General features: G+C 40.5%; 1 protein-coding gene across 1 annotated transcript; it reads right to left on the reverse strand.

Annotated features, from left to right (window-relative positions):
* Positions 1 to 2,204: 2,204 nt before the first annotated feature.
* Positions 2,205 to 14,529, reverse strand: ddn (dendrin). The gene is made up of 4 exons (XM_004912360.4): positions 14,338 to 14,529; positions 12,906 to 13,045; positions 7,974 to 8,169; positions 2,205 to 6,395 (listed from the first exon to the last, which is right to left on the reverse strand). Exons 3-4 carry the CDS (start codon positions 8,159 to 8,161, stop codon positions 2,936 to 2,938), a joined length of 3,648 nt encoding a protein of 1,215 aa, XP_004912417.2. The 5' UTR covers positions 8,162 to 8,169; positions 12,906 to 13,045; positions 14,338 to 14,529; the 3' UTR covers positions 2,205 to 2,935.
* Positions 14,530 to 16,173: the final 1,644 nt, after the last annotated feature.

The following is a 16,173-nucleotide window of genomic DNA, read 5'->3' on the forward strand; positions in this document are numbered from 1 at the left end:
ATTTATTTCAATGCTACAACATCACATCATATTTGTCAGTGGAGGGAACCTAAAAATGTATATAATAGTATTTGTACCCAGCCCTTACCCGAATTCTGTGTTTTGCAGTGGTGTATGAAATGGCCTCAGTGTTATAATAAAGAAAGGGCACAATGCCTGGGGCGAGTACAAGGCAAAAGTAAGGAACAAAAACACTGACCAAGTGCTGCAACCCAGAAGTGGCTCCTGTCTGGGGCCAGAATTTAGTTGAGAAACAGAACACAATGCAGAGCCCGCAGACAGCACCGGAAGCCTTGCGTTTTGAGAAGCTTTATATTTCTCTTGAACCCAAAGTCCTGCCGGTGACTAAGGAAAGTTAAGATGCATCTATTTGTGTCAATACTACGGCATAAACATTTATATGACATCCATTTCTTGGATGCTTGGTTCTGTAGTATAAAGAATAAAACAAACACTTAAAAGGTGCATAAATGCATCAAATGTTATTAACAGCAATCATAAATATCATCATTATTATTATAAAGCCACACAAAAAATTGTGAATGTGAGAGAACAAAGAGGATCATGTTGGGAGACACAGCGCTGCTCAGAAACATCACTTGGCTAAATGCCAGCATGGATAAGACTTGCCCAATTCATATCCCAGTCCCTTTCTGACTTTGGTGTTACAGTAACAGTACAGTGCCCATTTGTCATCCCCAGCAACTGCCACCGACAGAGTTCTCCATCCAGTAGTTCCATACTTGTATAGCACCAATGGCCATAAGGAAACCATAAATGCCTTTATTTAAAGCAATAGCATTGACTCTCAGTAGCTTGAAAAAGAGCCCCACATCAGCCGGAAACATTACACCTGTTGGAGTAGATGCCAATGAAGGCAATTGAAGGCATCGTTATGGCAACTGGTGCCCTATCATTGTTCCTATGGGGTTTTGGGATCTATAATGTTTGTGCTGCAGCTGTTTATGTGATCTAATAGCAGGGGCTATTTTTAATTACCAGATAGAGGTCAGCTAGTGATTTTTCTGGCCTAACAATCTGGCATGATCCAATGATTTGAAATGTACTTACAAACAGCAGCACTGAGTTGGTAGCAGCAGAAAAAATATTGGGCTGGGAAGGTAAAGAAATATCTGAGCAACAGATGTAACATCAGGAGTCTGTATAAAAACAGAAAGAACCGGCTGTAGCTCACCCTTTCTGTGTCCACCGGGTACCCACTTTCTCCAGGGTCAATTACTATGAAATGCAAAACACTGGTGCTAAACCATAATGTACTAGAATATGGTGCATTCCAGTTAAAGGAGCAGTAACAGCAGTAAATGAAAGGAACTCACAAATGATTTGCACATAAGCCATCAATTACAAAGCATGTGCAAGGTGCAAAATTTACACTTCAGCTACCATGTTTTACCCACAATGCAAGTGTAGTTGCAGGTGCCCAGCATCACCGGAGTTAATGTATGACTATGATTAATTAGAAGGGCCTGTACTTCGCACCTAAGGTTTTGAAAATAAATACTTACTATGTTTGTAGCTTTCACTCCTATTAATAACATTGGCACCAAGTACCATTTCTACCGGCCAGATGCCAACCGTATTTACGCCTTGTTCCTTATTCCGAAAATCTGGCTTTAAGAACCATCTGGTGCAAGGCCCAGTATAGGGGAACATGTACTTATGCAGGTACAGTTTTTAATAGCACTTGGATGGATGCTGTTTTGCACACTGCAGCTTGCATTAGTAAATTAATATAGTCTGCAGTTTTAAAAATTCAGCAATATTTCTAGAAAGCGTGATACAGGTATGGGACCTGTTATTCAGATTGCTCTGGACTTGTGGTTTTTTGGATAATTTGTCCTTCCGTAATTTGGATCTCCATCTACAAAAAAAATAATTTTAACATTAAATAAACCTAATAGGATTGTTTTGCCTCCGATAATTATATCTTAGTTGGGATCAAGTACAAGCTACTGCTTTATTATTACAGAGAAAAAGGAAATGTGTTTTCAAATGTTAAATTATTTTATTAAAATGGACTCTATGAGAGATGGCCTTCAAATAATTGGGATCCCATACCTGTATTTGTCTGTGTAATTGCCTGTGCTTGTTTTGAGGAGGAGATGAATGTGTGTTAGCTCACAGGGCAAGGTCACACAAGGCAGGTTTTAGTCTGCAGATAAGGCTGACAATCCGCCATGTGCTTAAAAATTCTTCTACTTGTGCCTGTACCTGGAAGCATTGAATCCGCCCGGGGTGCAGGCACATTCAGCTGATATCCGCCAACAAACGCCAAGTCTCATGTTAGTTAGTGTATAATGGGTGAGTGTGCCTGCACCCCGTGTGAATTCAATGCTTTGGGGTGCAGGCACAAGTAGAAGAATTTATTCTGAAGACTGACAACCTGCCTTGTTTCATACACACAAGAGACTGGGTGGCAGTTTGTTTAAACAACAGTTCATATATAAATGCACACAGGATACTCGGATACCAAATTACTGCAATCAAAACCAGGACTTTATATTAAAGGAAAACATTTTTATATATAGAGTAAAATGAAGCGGTATGTTAGTTCACATTAAAGAAGTAGGGCACTCAAACTCACTGGGGGGGGGGGGGGGGGGGGAAGGTGATAGGCACCTCCCAGTGTCTGAAATTGCTTGTGTTCTACCCAGGGCTGGTGCTCTGGTGGAAAGTACCATGGGCCAGAGCTTTTTTTAAGATACCGTAATCCCCAGCAAACATATAAAGTAAGTGACTTTATTTAATGGGGTTCCCTAACAAATTGGCTCCACCCAGTGAATCTGAGTGAATTCTCCATTAACAATTTCCAGTTTGGGTGTTACTGTTTCTTTAACCAACTCCAATTCCTTCATTCCGTTCATGGATTTTCCAGAAAACCTAAACTGTTGCTGTCAGGCCTCAAGCTATCAACTCATACAAATGACTTCCCATCACTTGCTGCGCCCCCTGGTGTGTGGTCAGTTTGGTACATGGTGCTACCCTCATTCACTGAGGGGAAAAATTCTTGCTGTGTTCGGTTGAGATCCTGTAGAATCTCCTTGATGCAGCTGTTTAAATCCAATCCTGTCCCCTCCTGGTGGCCAGCAAGGTTGGAGGGTTCAGCAGCTGCATCAGTTGCAAGTAGACTACTCATTATGGTTGCATCAGATGCATAGGGCAAAGGTTGAGCATGCAAGGAGTTTGAGTCAACTTTTTCTTTTGTTTCCCCTTTAGAGAGTATGACAGTGACCTCAGAGTCTGATGTGTCTGAGCTGCAAGAGGTCATTACTTCCGCATTGGTTGTTCCATGTTCTACTGAACCAGAACCAGAGGAATATCTGTCTAAGTCTTCATCTGTGTCAGAGTCAGGGGCTGTGTGGCGCCGAATGCGTGACACGGCTTCTCGCAGATCCTTAGCGAAGTAATTGTGCTTCTTTACATAAGGTTTTTCTGGGGACCTAGAAGGGGTTAGCAGTTTGCTTTGGCCCCTCTGTGCCTCATTTAGATCAGCAGATTCTGCAAGCTCAGGGACATTTACAGACTGCACATCACTGGGCCACTTTCTGTTATGTATCTGCCCAGAAGCAGCTGAGCAATGCCCAGTGTTCCCTCTCACAGAACTAAGGTGCTCGTCATGGAGACTTGGAAGCCTTGCACCCTCATATTGCACATGTTGCTTAGCAGGTTCTGAAGCTGAACCCACATTTTCCTTTGATGTCACTTTTTTCTCAGTTATCAGATTAGCATTTTCCATATTCACCCCATTTCTACGAATTGTGTCGGTTTCCTCTGTGTTGTGTGTGTCACAGTGCTTTATTGGGGATGCCTTGGGTTCCATCATAGCTGTTGTGTTCTCATTTACCTGAGGGGTGCCTTTGGGACTAGCTTTTATCTGAAATTCTACACTTGCTCTGTCAATCTCATCTCCTGCCATATTTCTTATATTGGTTTCTGGTGTCAGACTATGAGCATAATCGCCATAGCACATATCCCGTGCACTATTACACACCTGCTCAATGCCATTGAATGACAGTGGACAAACCTCTTGGGTCTCTCTATTACCTACAGTCTCAGAAGAAAGAGTCTCCTCATAGTTTTCAATATGATCTCCTTTTGTCATGTTGCATTTAGCAAGTGCCACTTGGCTCTTCTCGGCACAGGGTGCTTCCACTATAATTTTAGCTCTGTTTTCTCTTTCCACATGGCACTGAGTATCATTTAGCTCATCTGCAGACAGCCCCAAAATCCGTTTTGCTCTTTCCTGCATATTTGGAGCTTCTCTTTTAGTTGGCACAGAATGTCCAGGCACTGGGTCAGATCGATTCAATGTTATACCACAGTTGGTTTCACACTGTTCTGCCAAGTGGGATAATTTCCTGTTCCTATATGCTCCTTGAAAATCCAGAATGCCTTCTGTTCTCTGCCCTTGACAACCTTGCTGCTCAGTTAAAAATTTTACTTGCTGCATTTTTGGTGGGGGAATATACTGTGCCCTAACCACTACACAAGTAGCATCAATTACAAACAAACCATTGTTTTCCTTGGACCCTTGTGGTTGATTCTGATGTGGAACAGTCTCTGTTAATTGGACATTTCTGTCCCTGTGCTTACTGTCCTTGTATTGCCTCCGGAAATGCTGATCACGACCCCTTCCTGGTAAAGTACTTATTTGTCTAGGTTCTCTCCATTTGGGTAAATTTGTGTCTCCATCCCACACTCTTTGTTTGCTGGAGTGAACAGGATCCTTCCTATGCTGCATTGGGGTTTTCATGCCATCAGACACATCCTTCTTCCAGGGCAGAGTATAGCTATACCAGCTGTATGCACCCTTACTTGTCATGGGCCCAGGATAGTCTCTAGATCTTGATTGCTTACTAGATACAACTCTTAGGGTTCTTTCCTCCTTGGGCCCACAATCCTCTTCAGGCTGTATAGAAGGTTTATAGCCTGCTCCCCCTCTTTTACTTAGGTAATTGAATTTGTCACTTGTATAGCTGAATCCCAAATCCCTTGACATCTTTAAGCCATGTGATGGAATAGGGGGGCGGGATACATCAAAAAGTCCAGGATAATGTTGCTCCCCCTTAGTTACCTTATCTCTCATCATTTTTGTTGTACCCTTCCTTTCAGTCAATGTTTTCTCGCTTGTCCTTGGCAATAAATATTGCTGGGGTATGATCATTGTCCCATATGTCATTTCATCTGTGTGCAAACCAGAATTATATTTTTGAGCATCAGACAAAGTAGGAGTAAGTGGATAACCTTCACCTTCAACAATTTCATATATATGGTCACTAAATTCATTAGCTTTTAGGGGCAGTTGGCTGACCTGCCGCTGGGAGTGGAAACCACCCCACGTGTTATGGAACAGGGGAAGTTTCTCGTCCCACTTAATGTTTTGGTAAGCCTGTAGGTCTTGCTTTTGCTTGGTTGCTGCCCATTGACTGCCTTCATGTAGGTTCATGTGAGATGATATGGTTAATTTGGGGTTTTTTAAAGATTCTGCATTGCACAGTTGGACTTTATGGTCACCTTTCTCACATTTGTCCATACAAGCCACTGCAACACTGCCACGGACAGATTTATTTCCAGGAAGGGTATTTGAAATGTTTGTATTCCTACAGGTGGAGAGAATACGATGAGATGAATTGTATGAGGGGGGTGGGACATAAGGAGGGAGTTGTTTTTGATTTCTCTGAACCTGATTTTTTTTTGTAAACTGGATTTTGTAGAATTCATTACTTATTTTAGTGCCACCTTCTGTATATATGTTGTCTAAGGGCTCCTGGTACTTAGCAGCAGGTAAGTCTGAGGCTCCTTCTTTAGGCTGCTTTGGACTCTTGAACCACCACCTCTTCTTTTCTTGATTGTGCTTTCCTTCATGTTGTGCTGCTGCCTTTTCTTTGTCCAACTGTGGCTCAGAACCCCTTAGAGGTATTTTTGGAGTGTGAGAGGTCAATTGATTAAGTAAATGTTTTGGTTGCCAGGAGAAAGATTCAGTGTCATCCCGTTTGGCTACCTTTTTTTTCTCCCACGTAGAATAATCAGGTTCCCATTCTCTATATACACTGTAATCTTCCACGTGCTTGCCCATCAGTCCATCTGAAGAGGAAAGTTTCACTGAATCGGCTTGTGCTTCTCTAAGCATCTTCCGTCGTTTTCTATCCTGTTCCCTGGCTTGCTTTCTAATCATCCTGTGTGCATCCTCATACTCCCTCTCATCTCTTCCCACTGCCCTTATTTTCTGATCTGTTCCCAGTAATTTAGGGCCTCTGGCTCCTTGTGGCAGAGAGGAAGTCCAGTTTGTAGAGTCCTGAAGTATTGAACTTTGGGGAGGCTGGGAGACAGGCAGCGCCCTGTATGGATGTTTCATGGGTCCTCTCTCAACTGACCTTAAATGTAAAAAAAGATAAAAAATAATAATAAAATGTTACTATAATGTTCCCCTTTACCAGCAAGGAACACCAAAGGTATAATGTACATTACAGTAGAATAAAGCAGGTGTTTTTCTCACAAAATATATTGACCAATTGGGTATGATTTCTTTCTTGATGGTTCTGTGACATTTGCTCAGTATTTGGCATAACTATTCTGATTCCCAGTGCAGACCTGATGCTGATTGTGTTTAAATGATGTGCAGCCATTCTAGCTGGTTTTCAAGTATTTCTAATTTATTAAATGATCTGGAAATAATACCATGCCACAACTATACATGAACTTAATCTTTGGTTTATTAATTTAATGGCAGGAGTACCTGGGAATTGGCTTGGCCTTTTTGTATTTTGCTGGGAATTACTTATTGCAGCACAGAATCCTGAGCTGGGCCCTGGACTGATAATGTGACTGATAAGGGTATGTGCAAGGCCCTGGCCCTTCCAGAGAGGGCTGTCCCAGGAGATAATATCACGTATGTATGGAGGGGTGAAGAGAAATTTGGCAGGAAAATCTCCTTAAGGCAGAATTTTACCTTTAAATAAAGCTAGATCTATTGTGCCTCTTTTCAGAATAAAAATTTCTAATGGGTGTCACATTCACTGACCCCAACAACACACTACTTACTATGAGAATTTCATTTTATTATTCACAATACCTTGAAACTTCCTGATTGCTGCCTGGTTGTAAGGTAATGAAGCCCTAGCAGCAAGATATTGGTCTATAATCAAAGCCAGAAAACTGCAGCACAAACAATACAAATAAAGGATCATAAAAAAAAACAAATTCCAAACTGTCTTATAAAATAATTCTCTACATGATAGTAAAATATGTATGTATGTATAACCTTATTTATAAAGCGCCACAAGGGTACGCAGCGCTGTACAGTCTCACAGAATACAAAAATACACACAGGGAGGACAAGTGATATAATACATAAACACAATAAATACATATATGTATATATATAAGTGCCATGTGGTATGAGACACAGTAGGAAGGAGGTCCCTGCCCCGTAGAGCTTACAATCTAAGTGGTTGGGTAACATACAGGCACAAATTTCAAGGTAAGAGTGCACCAGATATGGGCATTTGCCCTTAAGCGCAGGACTTCTTAAAGAGAGTGGGTGAGTTTTCCCTACGGAGGGATTCAGGGATAGAGTTCCAAAGGTAAGGAGCAGCGAGATAGAAAGAGATAGAAAATATGAAATACATTGCCTTCATGTTGATACAGCAGTTACATGACATGGCACAGACCTAAGAATACAGGCTTCAGCAGGTCAGGACTGGGATTCAAAATAGGCCCTGGCATTACAAATACACAGAGGCCCAAACAGCCCCCACCAGCCCAATAAATAGTGACTGTCTATGGCATCTTACAGCAGCCCCTCTGGCATTTGCCAGAACCCACAGATTGCCAGTCTGGACCTGGGCTTTTAGTCTTAAAATAAGGTCAAATGCCATTGATTCAGTAGACCAAGAAGCGGGACTTCTACCTCAGACTCTTCACTTGTGAATCTTCCAGTCAGATTAACTTACCTCCCTGGAATTGTGCTGTATAGGCCTCTGTCCCTGTGTGGCCTCCTGGGTATTTCCATATCCTGAGTATAGGTTTTGTAGTCTGGCCCAGGCAAGGTCCTGTGCTTTCCATGGGAGTCAATGTATCTACGTGGTGCTGTGTTGTAGAACCAGGCACCGTCTTCATCCCTCCATCTGCGACCATCCATTCTAATGCCTAAAAGGAAAATGAGCCACAATCTAAACTTCACCACTTTTGAAATGCTCAATATATAATATCACAAAAAAACATAAATGAGAATAATTTACTTAACTAAATGATTTATTGACTAATCTGGTTATGGAATTTTTCAGTAACATATGTGTGTAATGACCAATTTACCCAAAGCTGCCTTTCCGTATGGGCAAAACACAATTGCCCAGGATCCACCAGGACATCGGAATCCACCATATCTTTTGAACAAAGCATCCCAGAAATGTAGACACTGTAGTCATATAGTTAACATATATGTAGAAAGACGAAGAAATGTGCCTTGTGTGCTTTAATAAAGATGGTGGGATCTTTGCTTTGGGACTACCAGTGTCTCAAAGCAGTCTTAGATTGACTGGTGGATTATTGCAATGCTGGGGTGCCTTTTTAGCAAGCAAGGGCACAAACAATAACGATTAATTAACCAACCAATATAAGCTAGAACCCTAGAATTGTCAAACTGCCATATAAGGATTATAGGGAGTCTTTCACCATTTTGTATGCTATACCTTAAACCAGGGGTCCCCAACCTTTTTTTATACCCATGAGTCACATTCAAATGTATAAAGGGAACAACAAAGTATTTATTATATTATCTATTTAAAAACATTCATTAGCTTTGTGAGTTTACATTTCCTTTAAAGGGGAACTCCAACCAAATAATGAAAATATGAAACCTTGCATAATGAAAACATGTATAGTTTCCAGTATACATTAAAAATGATCAGTTTCAGTAGTTTAAGTTAAGGGTAATTACAGAACATGGAAGGCGTTGCTGGAATTGATACTTTATTGTCTATATTGTATAGGAGTGAAAATGTGCCCTGCTTACACACCTACATGCCCTACCCCAGACACACAGGCTAGTGTCACTTGTATCAGGAATCAGCTGACCAGTAGCAGCAGCAGAACTATAGCTAGTGGGCCTCACAGCAACATCATTCTTGTTTCCCTAAACTTTGAGAACAAGAATTTTTATTAATGAAACTACTTAGTTAGTGCCCCACTGGGTCCCCTAGCAGTCGCAGGGTCTGCTTTCCCTGTAGATATTACCCTGCTGATCAGTATATTTGTGGGCTGTGTGAGGGGATTGGTGCTGCCAGAAGTAACCTATGCAGACATAGGAGTCTCCTTGATTATAATGCCCCAAGACCCTAGGACTGTGCCATCACCCTGCTTTATGCTGGTAACTAAGTACATATATATTTTTCCATATCCAAGCCCAGGGACTGGGAAGAGCAAATGGCATGACTCAAATAGATGCAGACCTTCTTAAAGGAACAGTAACACTACAAAACTAAAATGTATAAAAGTAATTACAATATATATGTACTCTTGCCCCACACTGTTGAAAATTGTGTGTTTGCCCCAGAAAGACGACTATAGTTAAAGAAAGCTGCTGTGTAGCCATGGCGGCAGTCATTCAAAGGAGAAAAGGCACAGGTCACATAGCAGCTTACAGATAAAACACCATTATATTCTACAGAGCTTACCGGTTATCCTTTTTTCCAATTTGAATGGCTGCCCCCATGGCTACACAGTAGCTTATTTATGTAAACTATAGTAGGGTTTGTGTAGCAAACACACAACTCTTTTGCCAAAATCGCCTGCACAGCGTGTGCCATCCCACCGGCGACTTACATTTTCGCAGGTGGGATGGTAGTTCGGGGAGATTAGTTGCCCGTGACTAATCTCCCCGTGTGCCAGAGCCCTTAGCAGTGCAGGACAACAGCACATGACACTTTAATTATTTTAAAGCGCTTTCATTTTTTGGTGATATCATTCCTTTAAATTCCTGCTTGGAAAATCAATACATCCAAGGCCTCCCAGTTACCCCAAACCCACCCTAAGCCCTATCTGCTTCTTTTCACAGCAGGAAGCTATGCAGATGAATTCAATGTTTATCTTCTAATATATATTTTTATGAAATTTCAGCTCCAGTTATAGGTTATGTAGGGAGCAGACATTGCAAGTTGTGTGAGGGCTGGTTGGTAACTATGCATAAGGTAACCTAGTAGCTTGGTTCATTGTTACAATAATAATTCCCTATGGCACTCTTAAATAATAGCATCCCCCACCATTTATGTGTCATGTATAATGTGAATAATGTGGCAGTTGCAAATCCCACGGTACTTTGTTATTACTCTTACACATACACCTTACACATACCTCCCAACATTTGAAAAATGTAAAGAGAATATAAACAGATAACTGCTTTCAATAGCAATTACATTCACAGATAACACTGAAAATGTGTAATGAATGTATATTAGGAATTACATTTTCTTTCATTATGTAAAAACAGTTTTTGTGGTGGAGATGCCCTTTAATATCAGTCATGACTACTAAAGTGCATGTTTTGGCTTCTAGTAAGGACAAAGTGAAAGTTTGGAGTTATGAGCGGTATGTATAACTAGTGGTGATTTGTGGAACAATAAAAGACTTTGCAATACACTGTATGCAGACTAACATGGTGCTTACTGAGAAAGCTGTGTCTCTGTATTTACTTTATGTGAATTCATAGCAGATTGGAAATGGCTGAAAGACCAGTTGCACAGAAAGCAGTGCTGCGGGCTGAAGCTTTTTACTACACTTTTTGCTTTCTTGCCGGAATGAAAATTTATCCCAGTGACTTTAATAGGTTAAACCAGGTCTAGAATGGTGCCATTTTAGAAAGTAGCTTGACACAAAGAAAAATACACCCCTTTATTAATATACCAATTAGCTCTTTGTAATGTATTAATACGTCACACGTTTTAAAACATTTTTTCCCAGAATAGTACATCCTGCTGCCCAGCCTGGCCACGTATCCCAATAAAAATACTACACTAAGGAGCACATTTACTAATCCACAAATCCGAATCACGAATGGGAAAAAATCGGATTGGAAACGAAAATTTCTGAAGATCGCAAATATCACGAAAATGCTTACGAAAAAATCGTATTAGTCACGAAAATATCGTATTGGCGATCTGAAAGTCACAAAATTTCCATACCGAACAATTGTAAACAGTGGTAAAACCTTTCCGATTTTTTCGTGCAAGCGTCCGAAAAAGTCGTGCAGCGTACGAAAAAGTCGTCCGGACGCCCGAAAAAAAAAGACGAAAATACGCTCAGAGCGTTCGCACGAACGCTCGAGCATTCGTGCCTTTGTAAATGTGCCCCTAAGGCACCTTATAACAAGCTCTCTGGCAATTGCTAGAATACCCAACCTGCCAGTCCAGGCCTGCTCAATGCACAGTTTCAGAATCACTGCTTTAAAGGGATACAAGCTCTGCTGTTCCATCATCTAACTTAGAATCTACCTTTCTAGTGAGTCACCACTGAATTACATTGGCTAAGGAGCATTGCCTCAGTGTGGATCAGCATGGACAGGATTGGGCAAAGTATTCATTTATGGACTTGGTTCAGCCCCACTGACACTGCTCCTATTGCAATAGACAATACACTGTTTAGCAAACATATAGTCAAGTCCAACTATAACAGGATTGGGTAAATAATCTTCACACAATTTGCCCACCAAGCACAAACGTTTACAAATTTACATTGAAAGACCCAGGGCCTAATTTCCTAACAGGGGCGATTCTACCATATTTGCACCTTCTGAATAACAATGAATTTGGGTGCTAAATATCACGCTGATTAATAATATTACATACAACTGCATGTGACAAAACACAAAAATGCATCATGTGGAAGAAAAATAGGCCTATGTTAAACACCCCTCAATTACACCTGAGCTTAAATGTAGCACTCAGGAACAGGTGTAACGTATAGGTCTCCCCTGCTTCTCTGCATGCTGCATCTTGTGCCCAACAAACAACTCAATGCATAGGCACAGGGCCACACTGACACTAGGTGCAGTACAATTTAGAGATTAGTGCTAAATGAATGGCATTTAAACACATATTGCTTTGAGTCTATTTTACACTCCAGTTAGTGCCAGTATGTTGCCCACCCACTCGCTTCCTACTGTGTCTCATACTACATTGCACTAAATCTGTGTATTTATACTTATTCACTGTATTTAATATAATACATGTCCTCCCTGTGTGTACTTCTGTACAGTGCTGCGAATCATCGTAGTTCTGTATAAATTTTAGTTATATATACATACAAAGGAAGCTGCCACATATTTTACACTGTGCTTTTGAATATGCAGGTATGGGACATGTATACAGAAAGTGTGGGTTTCTTAATTCGGATCTCCATACCTTAATTCTAATAAAAAAAACTCATGCACATTAAAAAAAGATTGTTTTGCCTGCAATAAGGATTCATTGTATTTTAGTTGGGATCAAGGACAAGGTTATGCATTTTTATTGCAGAGAAAAAGGAAACAATTTTTAAAAATGTGAATTATTTTATTAAAATGATGTCTATAGGAGATGGCCTTAATTTGAAGCTTTCTGTGTAATGGGTTTCCAGATAAAGGATCCAATACCTGTATAAATAAAACCCCATCAGAAACAGTCTCTATACTATTGGCTATTCTATTGTCTACTCTTCATGCCTTTGCAAGTGCACTTTGTTGCAGTGAGTAATAGTGCCCTTTTGCCCATAAACATCTGCATACAACTCCAGTGTATGTCTAATATTGCTGTAATATTTATTAAGCTAGTTTCATAAATAGGAAAACAGTAGAATTATAGTGAGCACTGTCCCTGGGATTGATGAGCAGAACCTGCCCCACACACACTCACCTGGAGACAGCAAGCAGCCCAGGATTCTCTGTCAGGCTCCAGTCTTCCTGTCCAAGGGAATTAAGTTAATACTACGACCCAGTGGCAGGTTATATTACTGCTGACAGCCCTCCTCCAACTTTAGGAATCTTCATTATGGCCTAATGTTTGAAAGAAAAACAGTAAGAGTGATTTTTTTTCATTATTCAGGTCACCACAGAGTGAGACTCCTCCGCGCACTTTTGTGAGGAGTCAACAACATATTAAAAGCCAGTACTGGAAATATAAATGTGCACCATTACAGCATCCCATCGATTTAACCAAGCAATTTTAACAATGCAAAAAATCATAGAAAAGCCACATTTGGACCCATATCAGATGATATACATTTATTTTGATACAGTCTAGCCGACACTGAGCCATATGATGGTGGCGAAACATTTAGATTTAGGAAATACGCTTACAATACAATGAGAAAACAAGAATGGTAAACGAACGTAAATTTTTAAAATTATTTATTATAGGATAAAAATCAAAACATTCTGACAATAGTGTCTTTTTAAGGCATTCATTATCATATACAATGTTACCATTTTTATAGTACACTGGAGCTGAACAACTAGAAGACCAGAGACTAGATTTACCAGAGGATAAGCAATTGTTTTGCCTGATAGGAGGTCACCGACAATTAAACCCAGGCCGCTGATTAAATGACAGAAGGTGGCCTATATATAAAGTGATAATAGTTTAAAAAGTATATACTGTACATCAAAAGCTTTTTGGAGATAGATGCAGCCAAATGAACAAATAACAGTGAATGCATGTGAAGCCCACATTTACCCCATGTTAGCCAATGGTTAAGTGCCTCTGAAAAGCTTTAGATCATGTTATAAATAAAATAATTTCCTTTTACTGCAATTTAATGGTCTTTGTGGATTCCTATTGTAAATTCCGGGTTTTTTGCTTCCCTAACTTGAGGGTCTGCGCATGCACCTGGACCATTGGAAGTTTTCAGCTATTGGTTCCCGTGTCCTGCCTTTAAGTTTAACACCAGCTGTTTCAACTGTAATGGTGAAGACAACCAGAGCTACTAGTAGCAGCTACTTGTCATGGCTACTAAAATACACAATGCTGGTCATTTACTGATAACTGTCTCTATGTGTGTTTTAGCAGAGGCAATTCTCAGTATTGTCTATGGCAGGGGATTTTCTGGTGTTTAGTAGCTGTGAAAAAGTAGCTGCTACTAGTGCTGTGTGTCTTCACCCTTAGGGAATAAAGAGTTGAACCAGAATTTTACACCCAGATGAGGTTGGTAATAGAGTATTTTGAGACAAATGGCACAAAAGCAGAACAGTAATATAGTAGCCTGTTCCCTTGTTCACTTTCCATACCAAATCCATATGGGCAGGTCGTGCCAACCCAAAGCTACTTGGTTATGGTTCTGTAGTCTTACCTGAACAGAGATTCTTCCTCCCAGTGCGCAGCCTTGCAGATATGTGCCCTCAGTCCCATAGTGTGTGTGTTTGTTTGTGTGTCTCACAAGCTTTGCGGAAATCCAGCCCCACACCAGGGCTTTTTATTTTTTTGCTAAGTTCACTGAGCAGAACAAACAGGGATTTTTGCAGTACAAGAGCAGTTCACACTCAGCAAAATTGTGCTGGCACCTCACCCCATCAGAGCAGAAAAAACAACTCCCTGCTTAATAAAACAGAGCACTAGAGTAGGAGGAGGGGTGTCATATTATATATATATATATATAAAAATATATGCTTATCGATATAATTACATCCAATGCTTGCCCTTAAAATTCTGCTAAAGCAAACTTAGAAGTTAATTATAATATAAGTGCATTTAATCAAACACTACTGTGCAGCCTACCTGGTAAAAAGGGTAATTAAAAGACATCTAAGTGCTGAAATATGCATGGATTCTTTTAATTAGCTTTACTATGACTGGCCTTAGGCCAACTGAGTCTATTTGAATTAGCGAACCTTGCACAAAGGGGGGCCCACATTACTTCTCTCTTGTCCAGATTTGAAAAGGAAAACCCTTCTTAAATGGTTGGAGCAGACAGCAAAATGTATAACTATATATCCAAAATCAATAGATCAGCACTCTACTATCTGCCAGCAAAAACAACGTATATTAAGTTAACATCTAATTATTGCTTTGACCAGTGATGTAAGGAGACCCCCTCCTAGTCTGGCTTTCCCTTTGCCCACCACCCCCTTCACAGACACTCTGCTAATAGTTCCCAGTTTCCTCCTGCAGGCAGTGGCATAACTAGGGGACCAGGCACCCTGGTACAAAAACCACACCTTAATTTTAGGGCTAAAATTATTCTGCTTTACCAGAACAAACAGCCCTCATTTTATTACTATTATTTAAACAGCCTATATACCTTCAGTTTTCATTTCCCCAATGTGTTTGCATAATGCAAATATTAAAGTTTATGGTGAATGTGACACTTTTCAGCTGGCGGAAAGGGCATGAAATGACCCCATGCCACCTCCTGTGGCAAAAGCTTGAGAAGTCTGTGCTTTGGGCTGAAAAGTACCAGTCAGGAGTTTTACATTCAAGTCACAGGATACCCCCCCCCCTGCCCCATATGCTTAAATACTGTATACTGTATATACTCGAGTATAAGCCTAGTTTTTCAGCACCCAAAATGTGCTGAAAAAGTCGCCCTCGGCTTATACTCGAGTTGGGTGCCATGGGTCCCTCCAGACTAGCACCCTCTGTCCTTTGTGTGCAAATCACACCCCAACCAGACCCTCCAGTGCCCTGGCCCACTCCCAAATTCATCTTCATCTACCATCCTGGATGAGTTTTTGAAAAGCAGAATATCCAGGGCTATTGTGATACTAATATCTACAGTTAGTATTACTGGTTGTATATATATATATAGTTTATGTATGCGAGTGTATAGATTGGTTAGTATAGGTTGTGTGCTGGGTTTACTCGGATGGGTTGAACTTGATGGACAATGGTCTTTTTTCAACCCTATGTAACTATGTAACTATCCTCACCTGTCCCATTCTGCACTTGTCATTGCACTTTATATTCTATATAAACCATAATTTTGAAGGATTTTAACTCTTGATTGAGCTAAGGGGGTAGTACTCTTAAGGTATCATTGTTGATACCATATAGTTTCCCACCCTAGGCTTATACTCGAGTAAATACGTTTTTCCAGCTTTCTTAGGTAAAATTAGGTACCTCGGCTTATATTCGGATCGGCTTATACTCGAGTATATACAGTATTTATTTTCCTTTTGCCTTAGTTTTT

This window comes from Xenopus tropicalis, chromosome 2 (assembly GCF_000004195.4).
Source record: "Xenopus tropicalis strain Nigerian chromosome 2, UCB_Xtro_10.0, whole genome shotgun sequence".
NCBI classification, from domain to species: Eukaryota; Metazoa; Chordata; class Amphibia; order Anura; family Pipidae; genus Xenopus; species Xenopus tropicalis.

Coding starts and splice junctions, on each gene's coding strand:
- ddn (XM_004912360.4), bottom strand. CDS start 8,161: ATGGATGGTCGCAGATGGAGGGATGAAGACGGTGCCTGGTTCTACAAC. Junction 6,396..7,973: donor TACAGCACAATTCCAGGGAG/GTAAGTTAATCT, acceptor TTTACATTTAAG/GTCAGTTGAGAGAGGACCCA.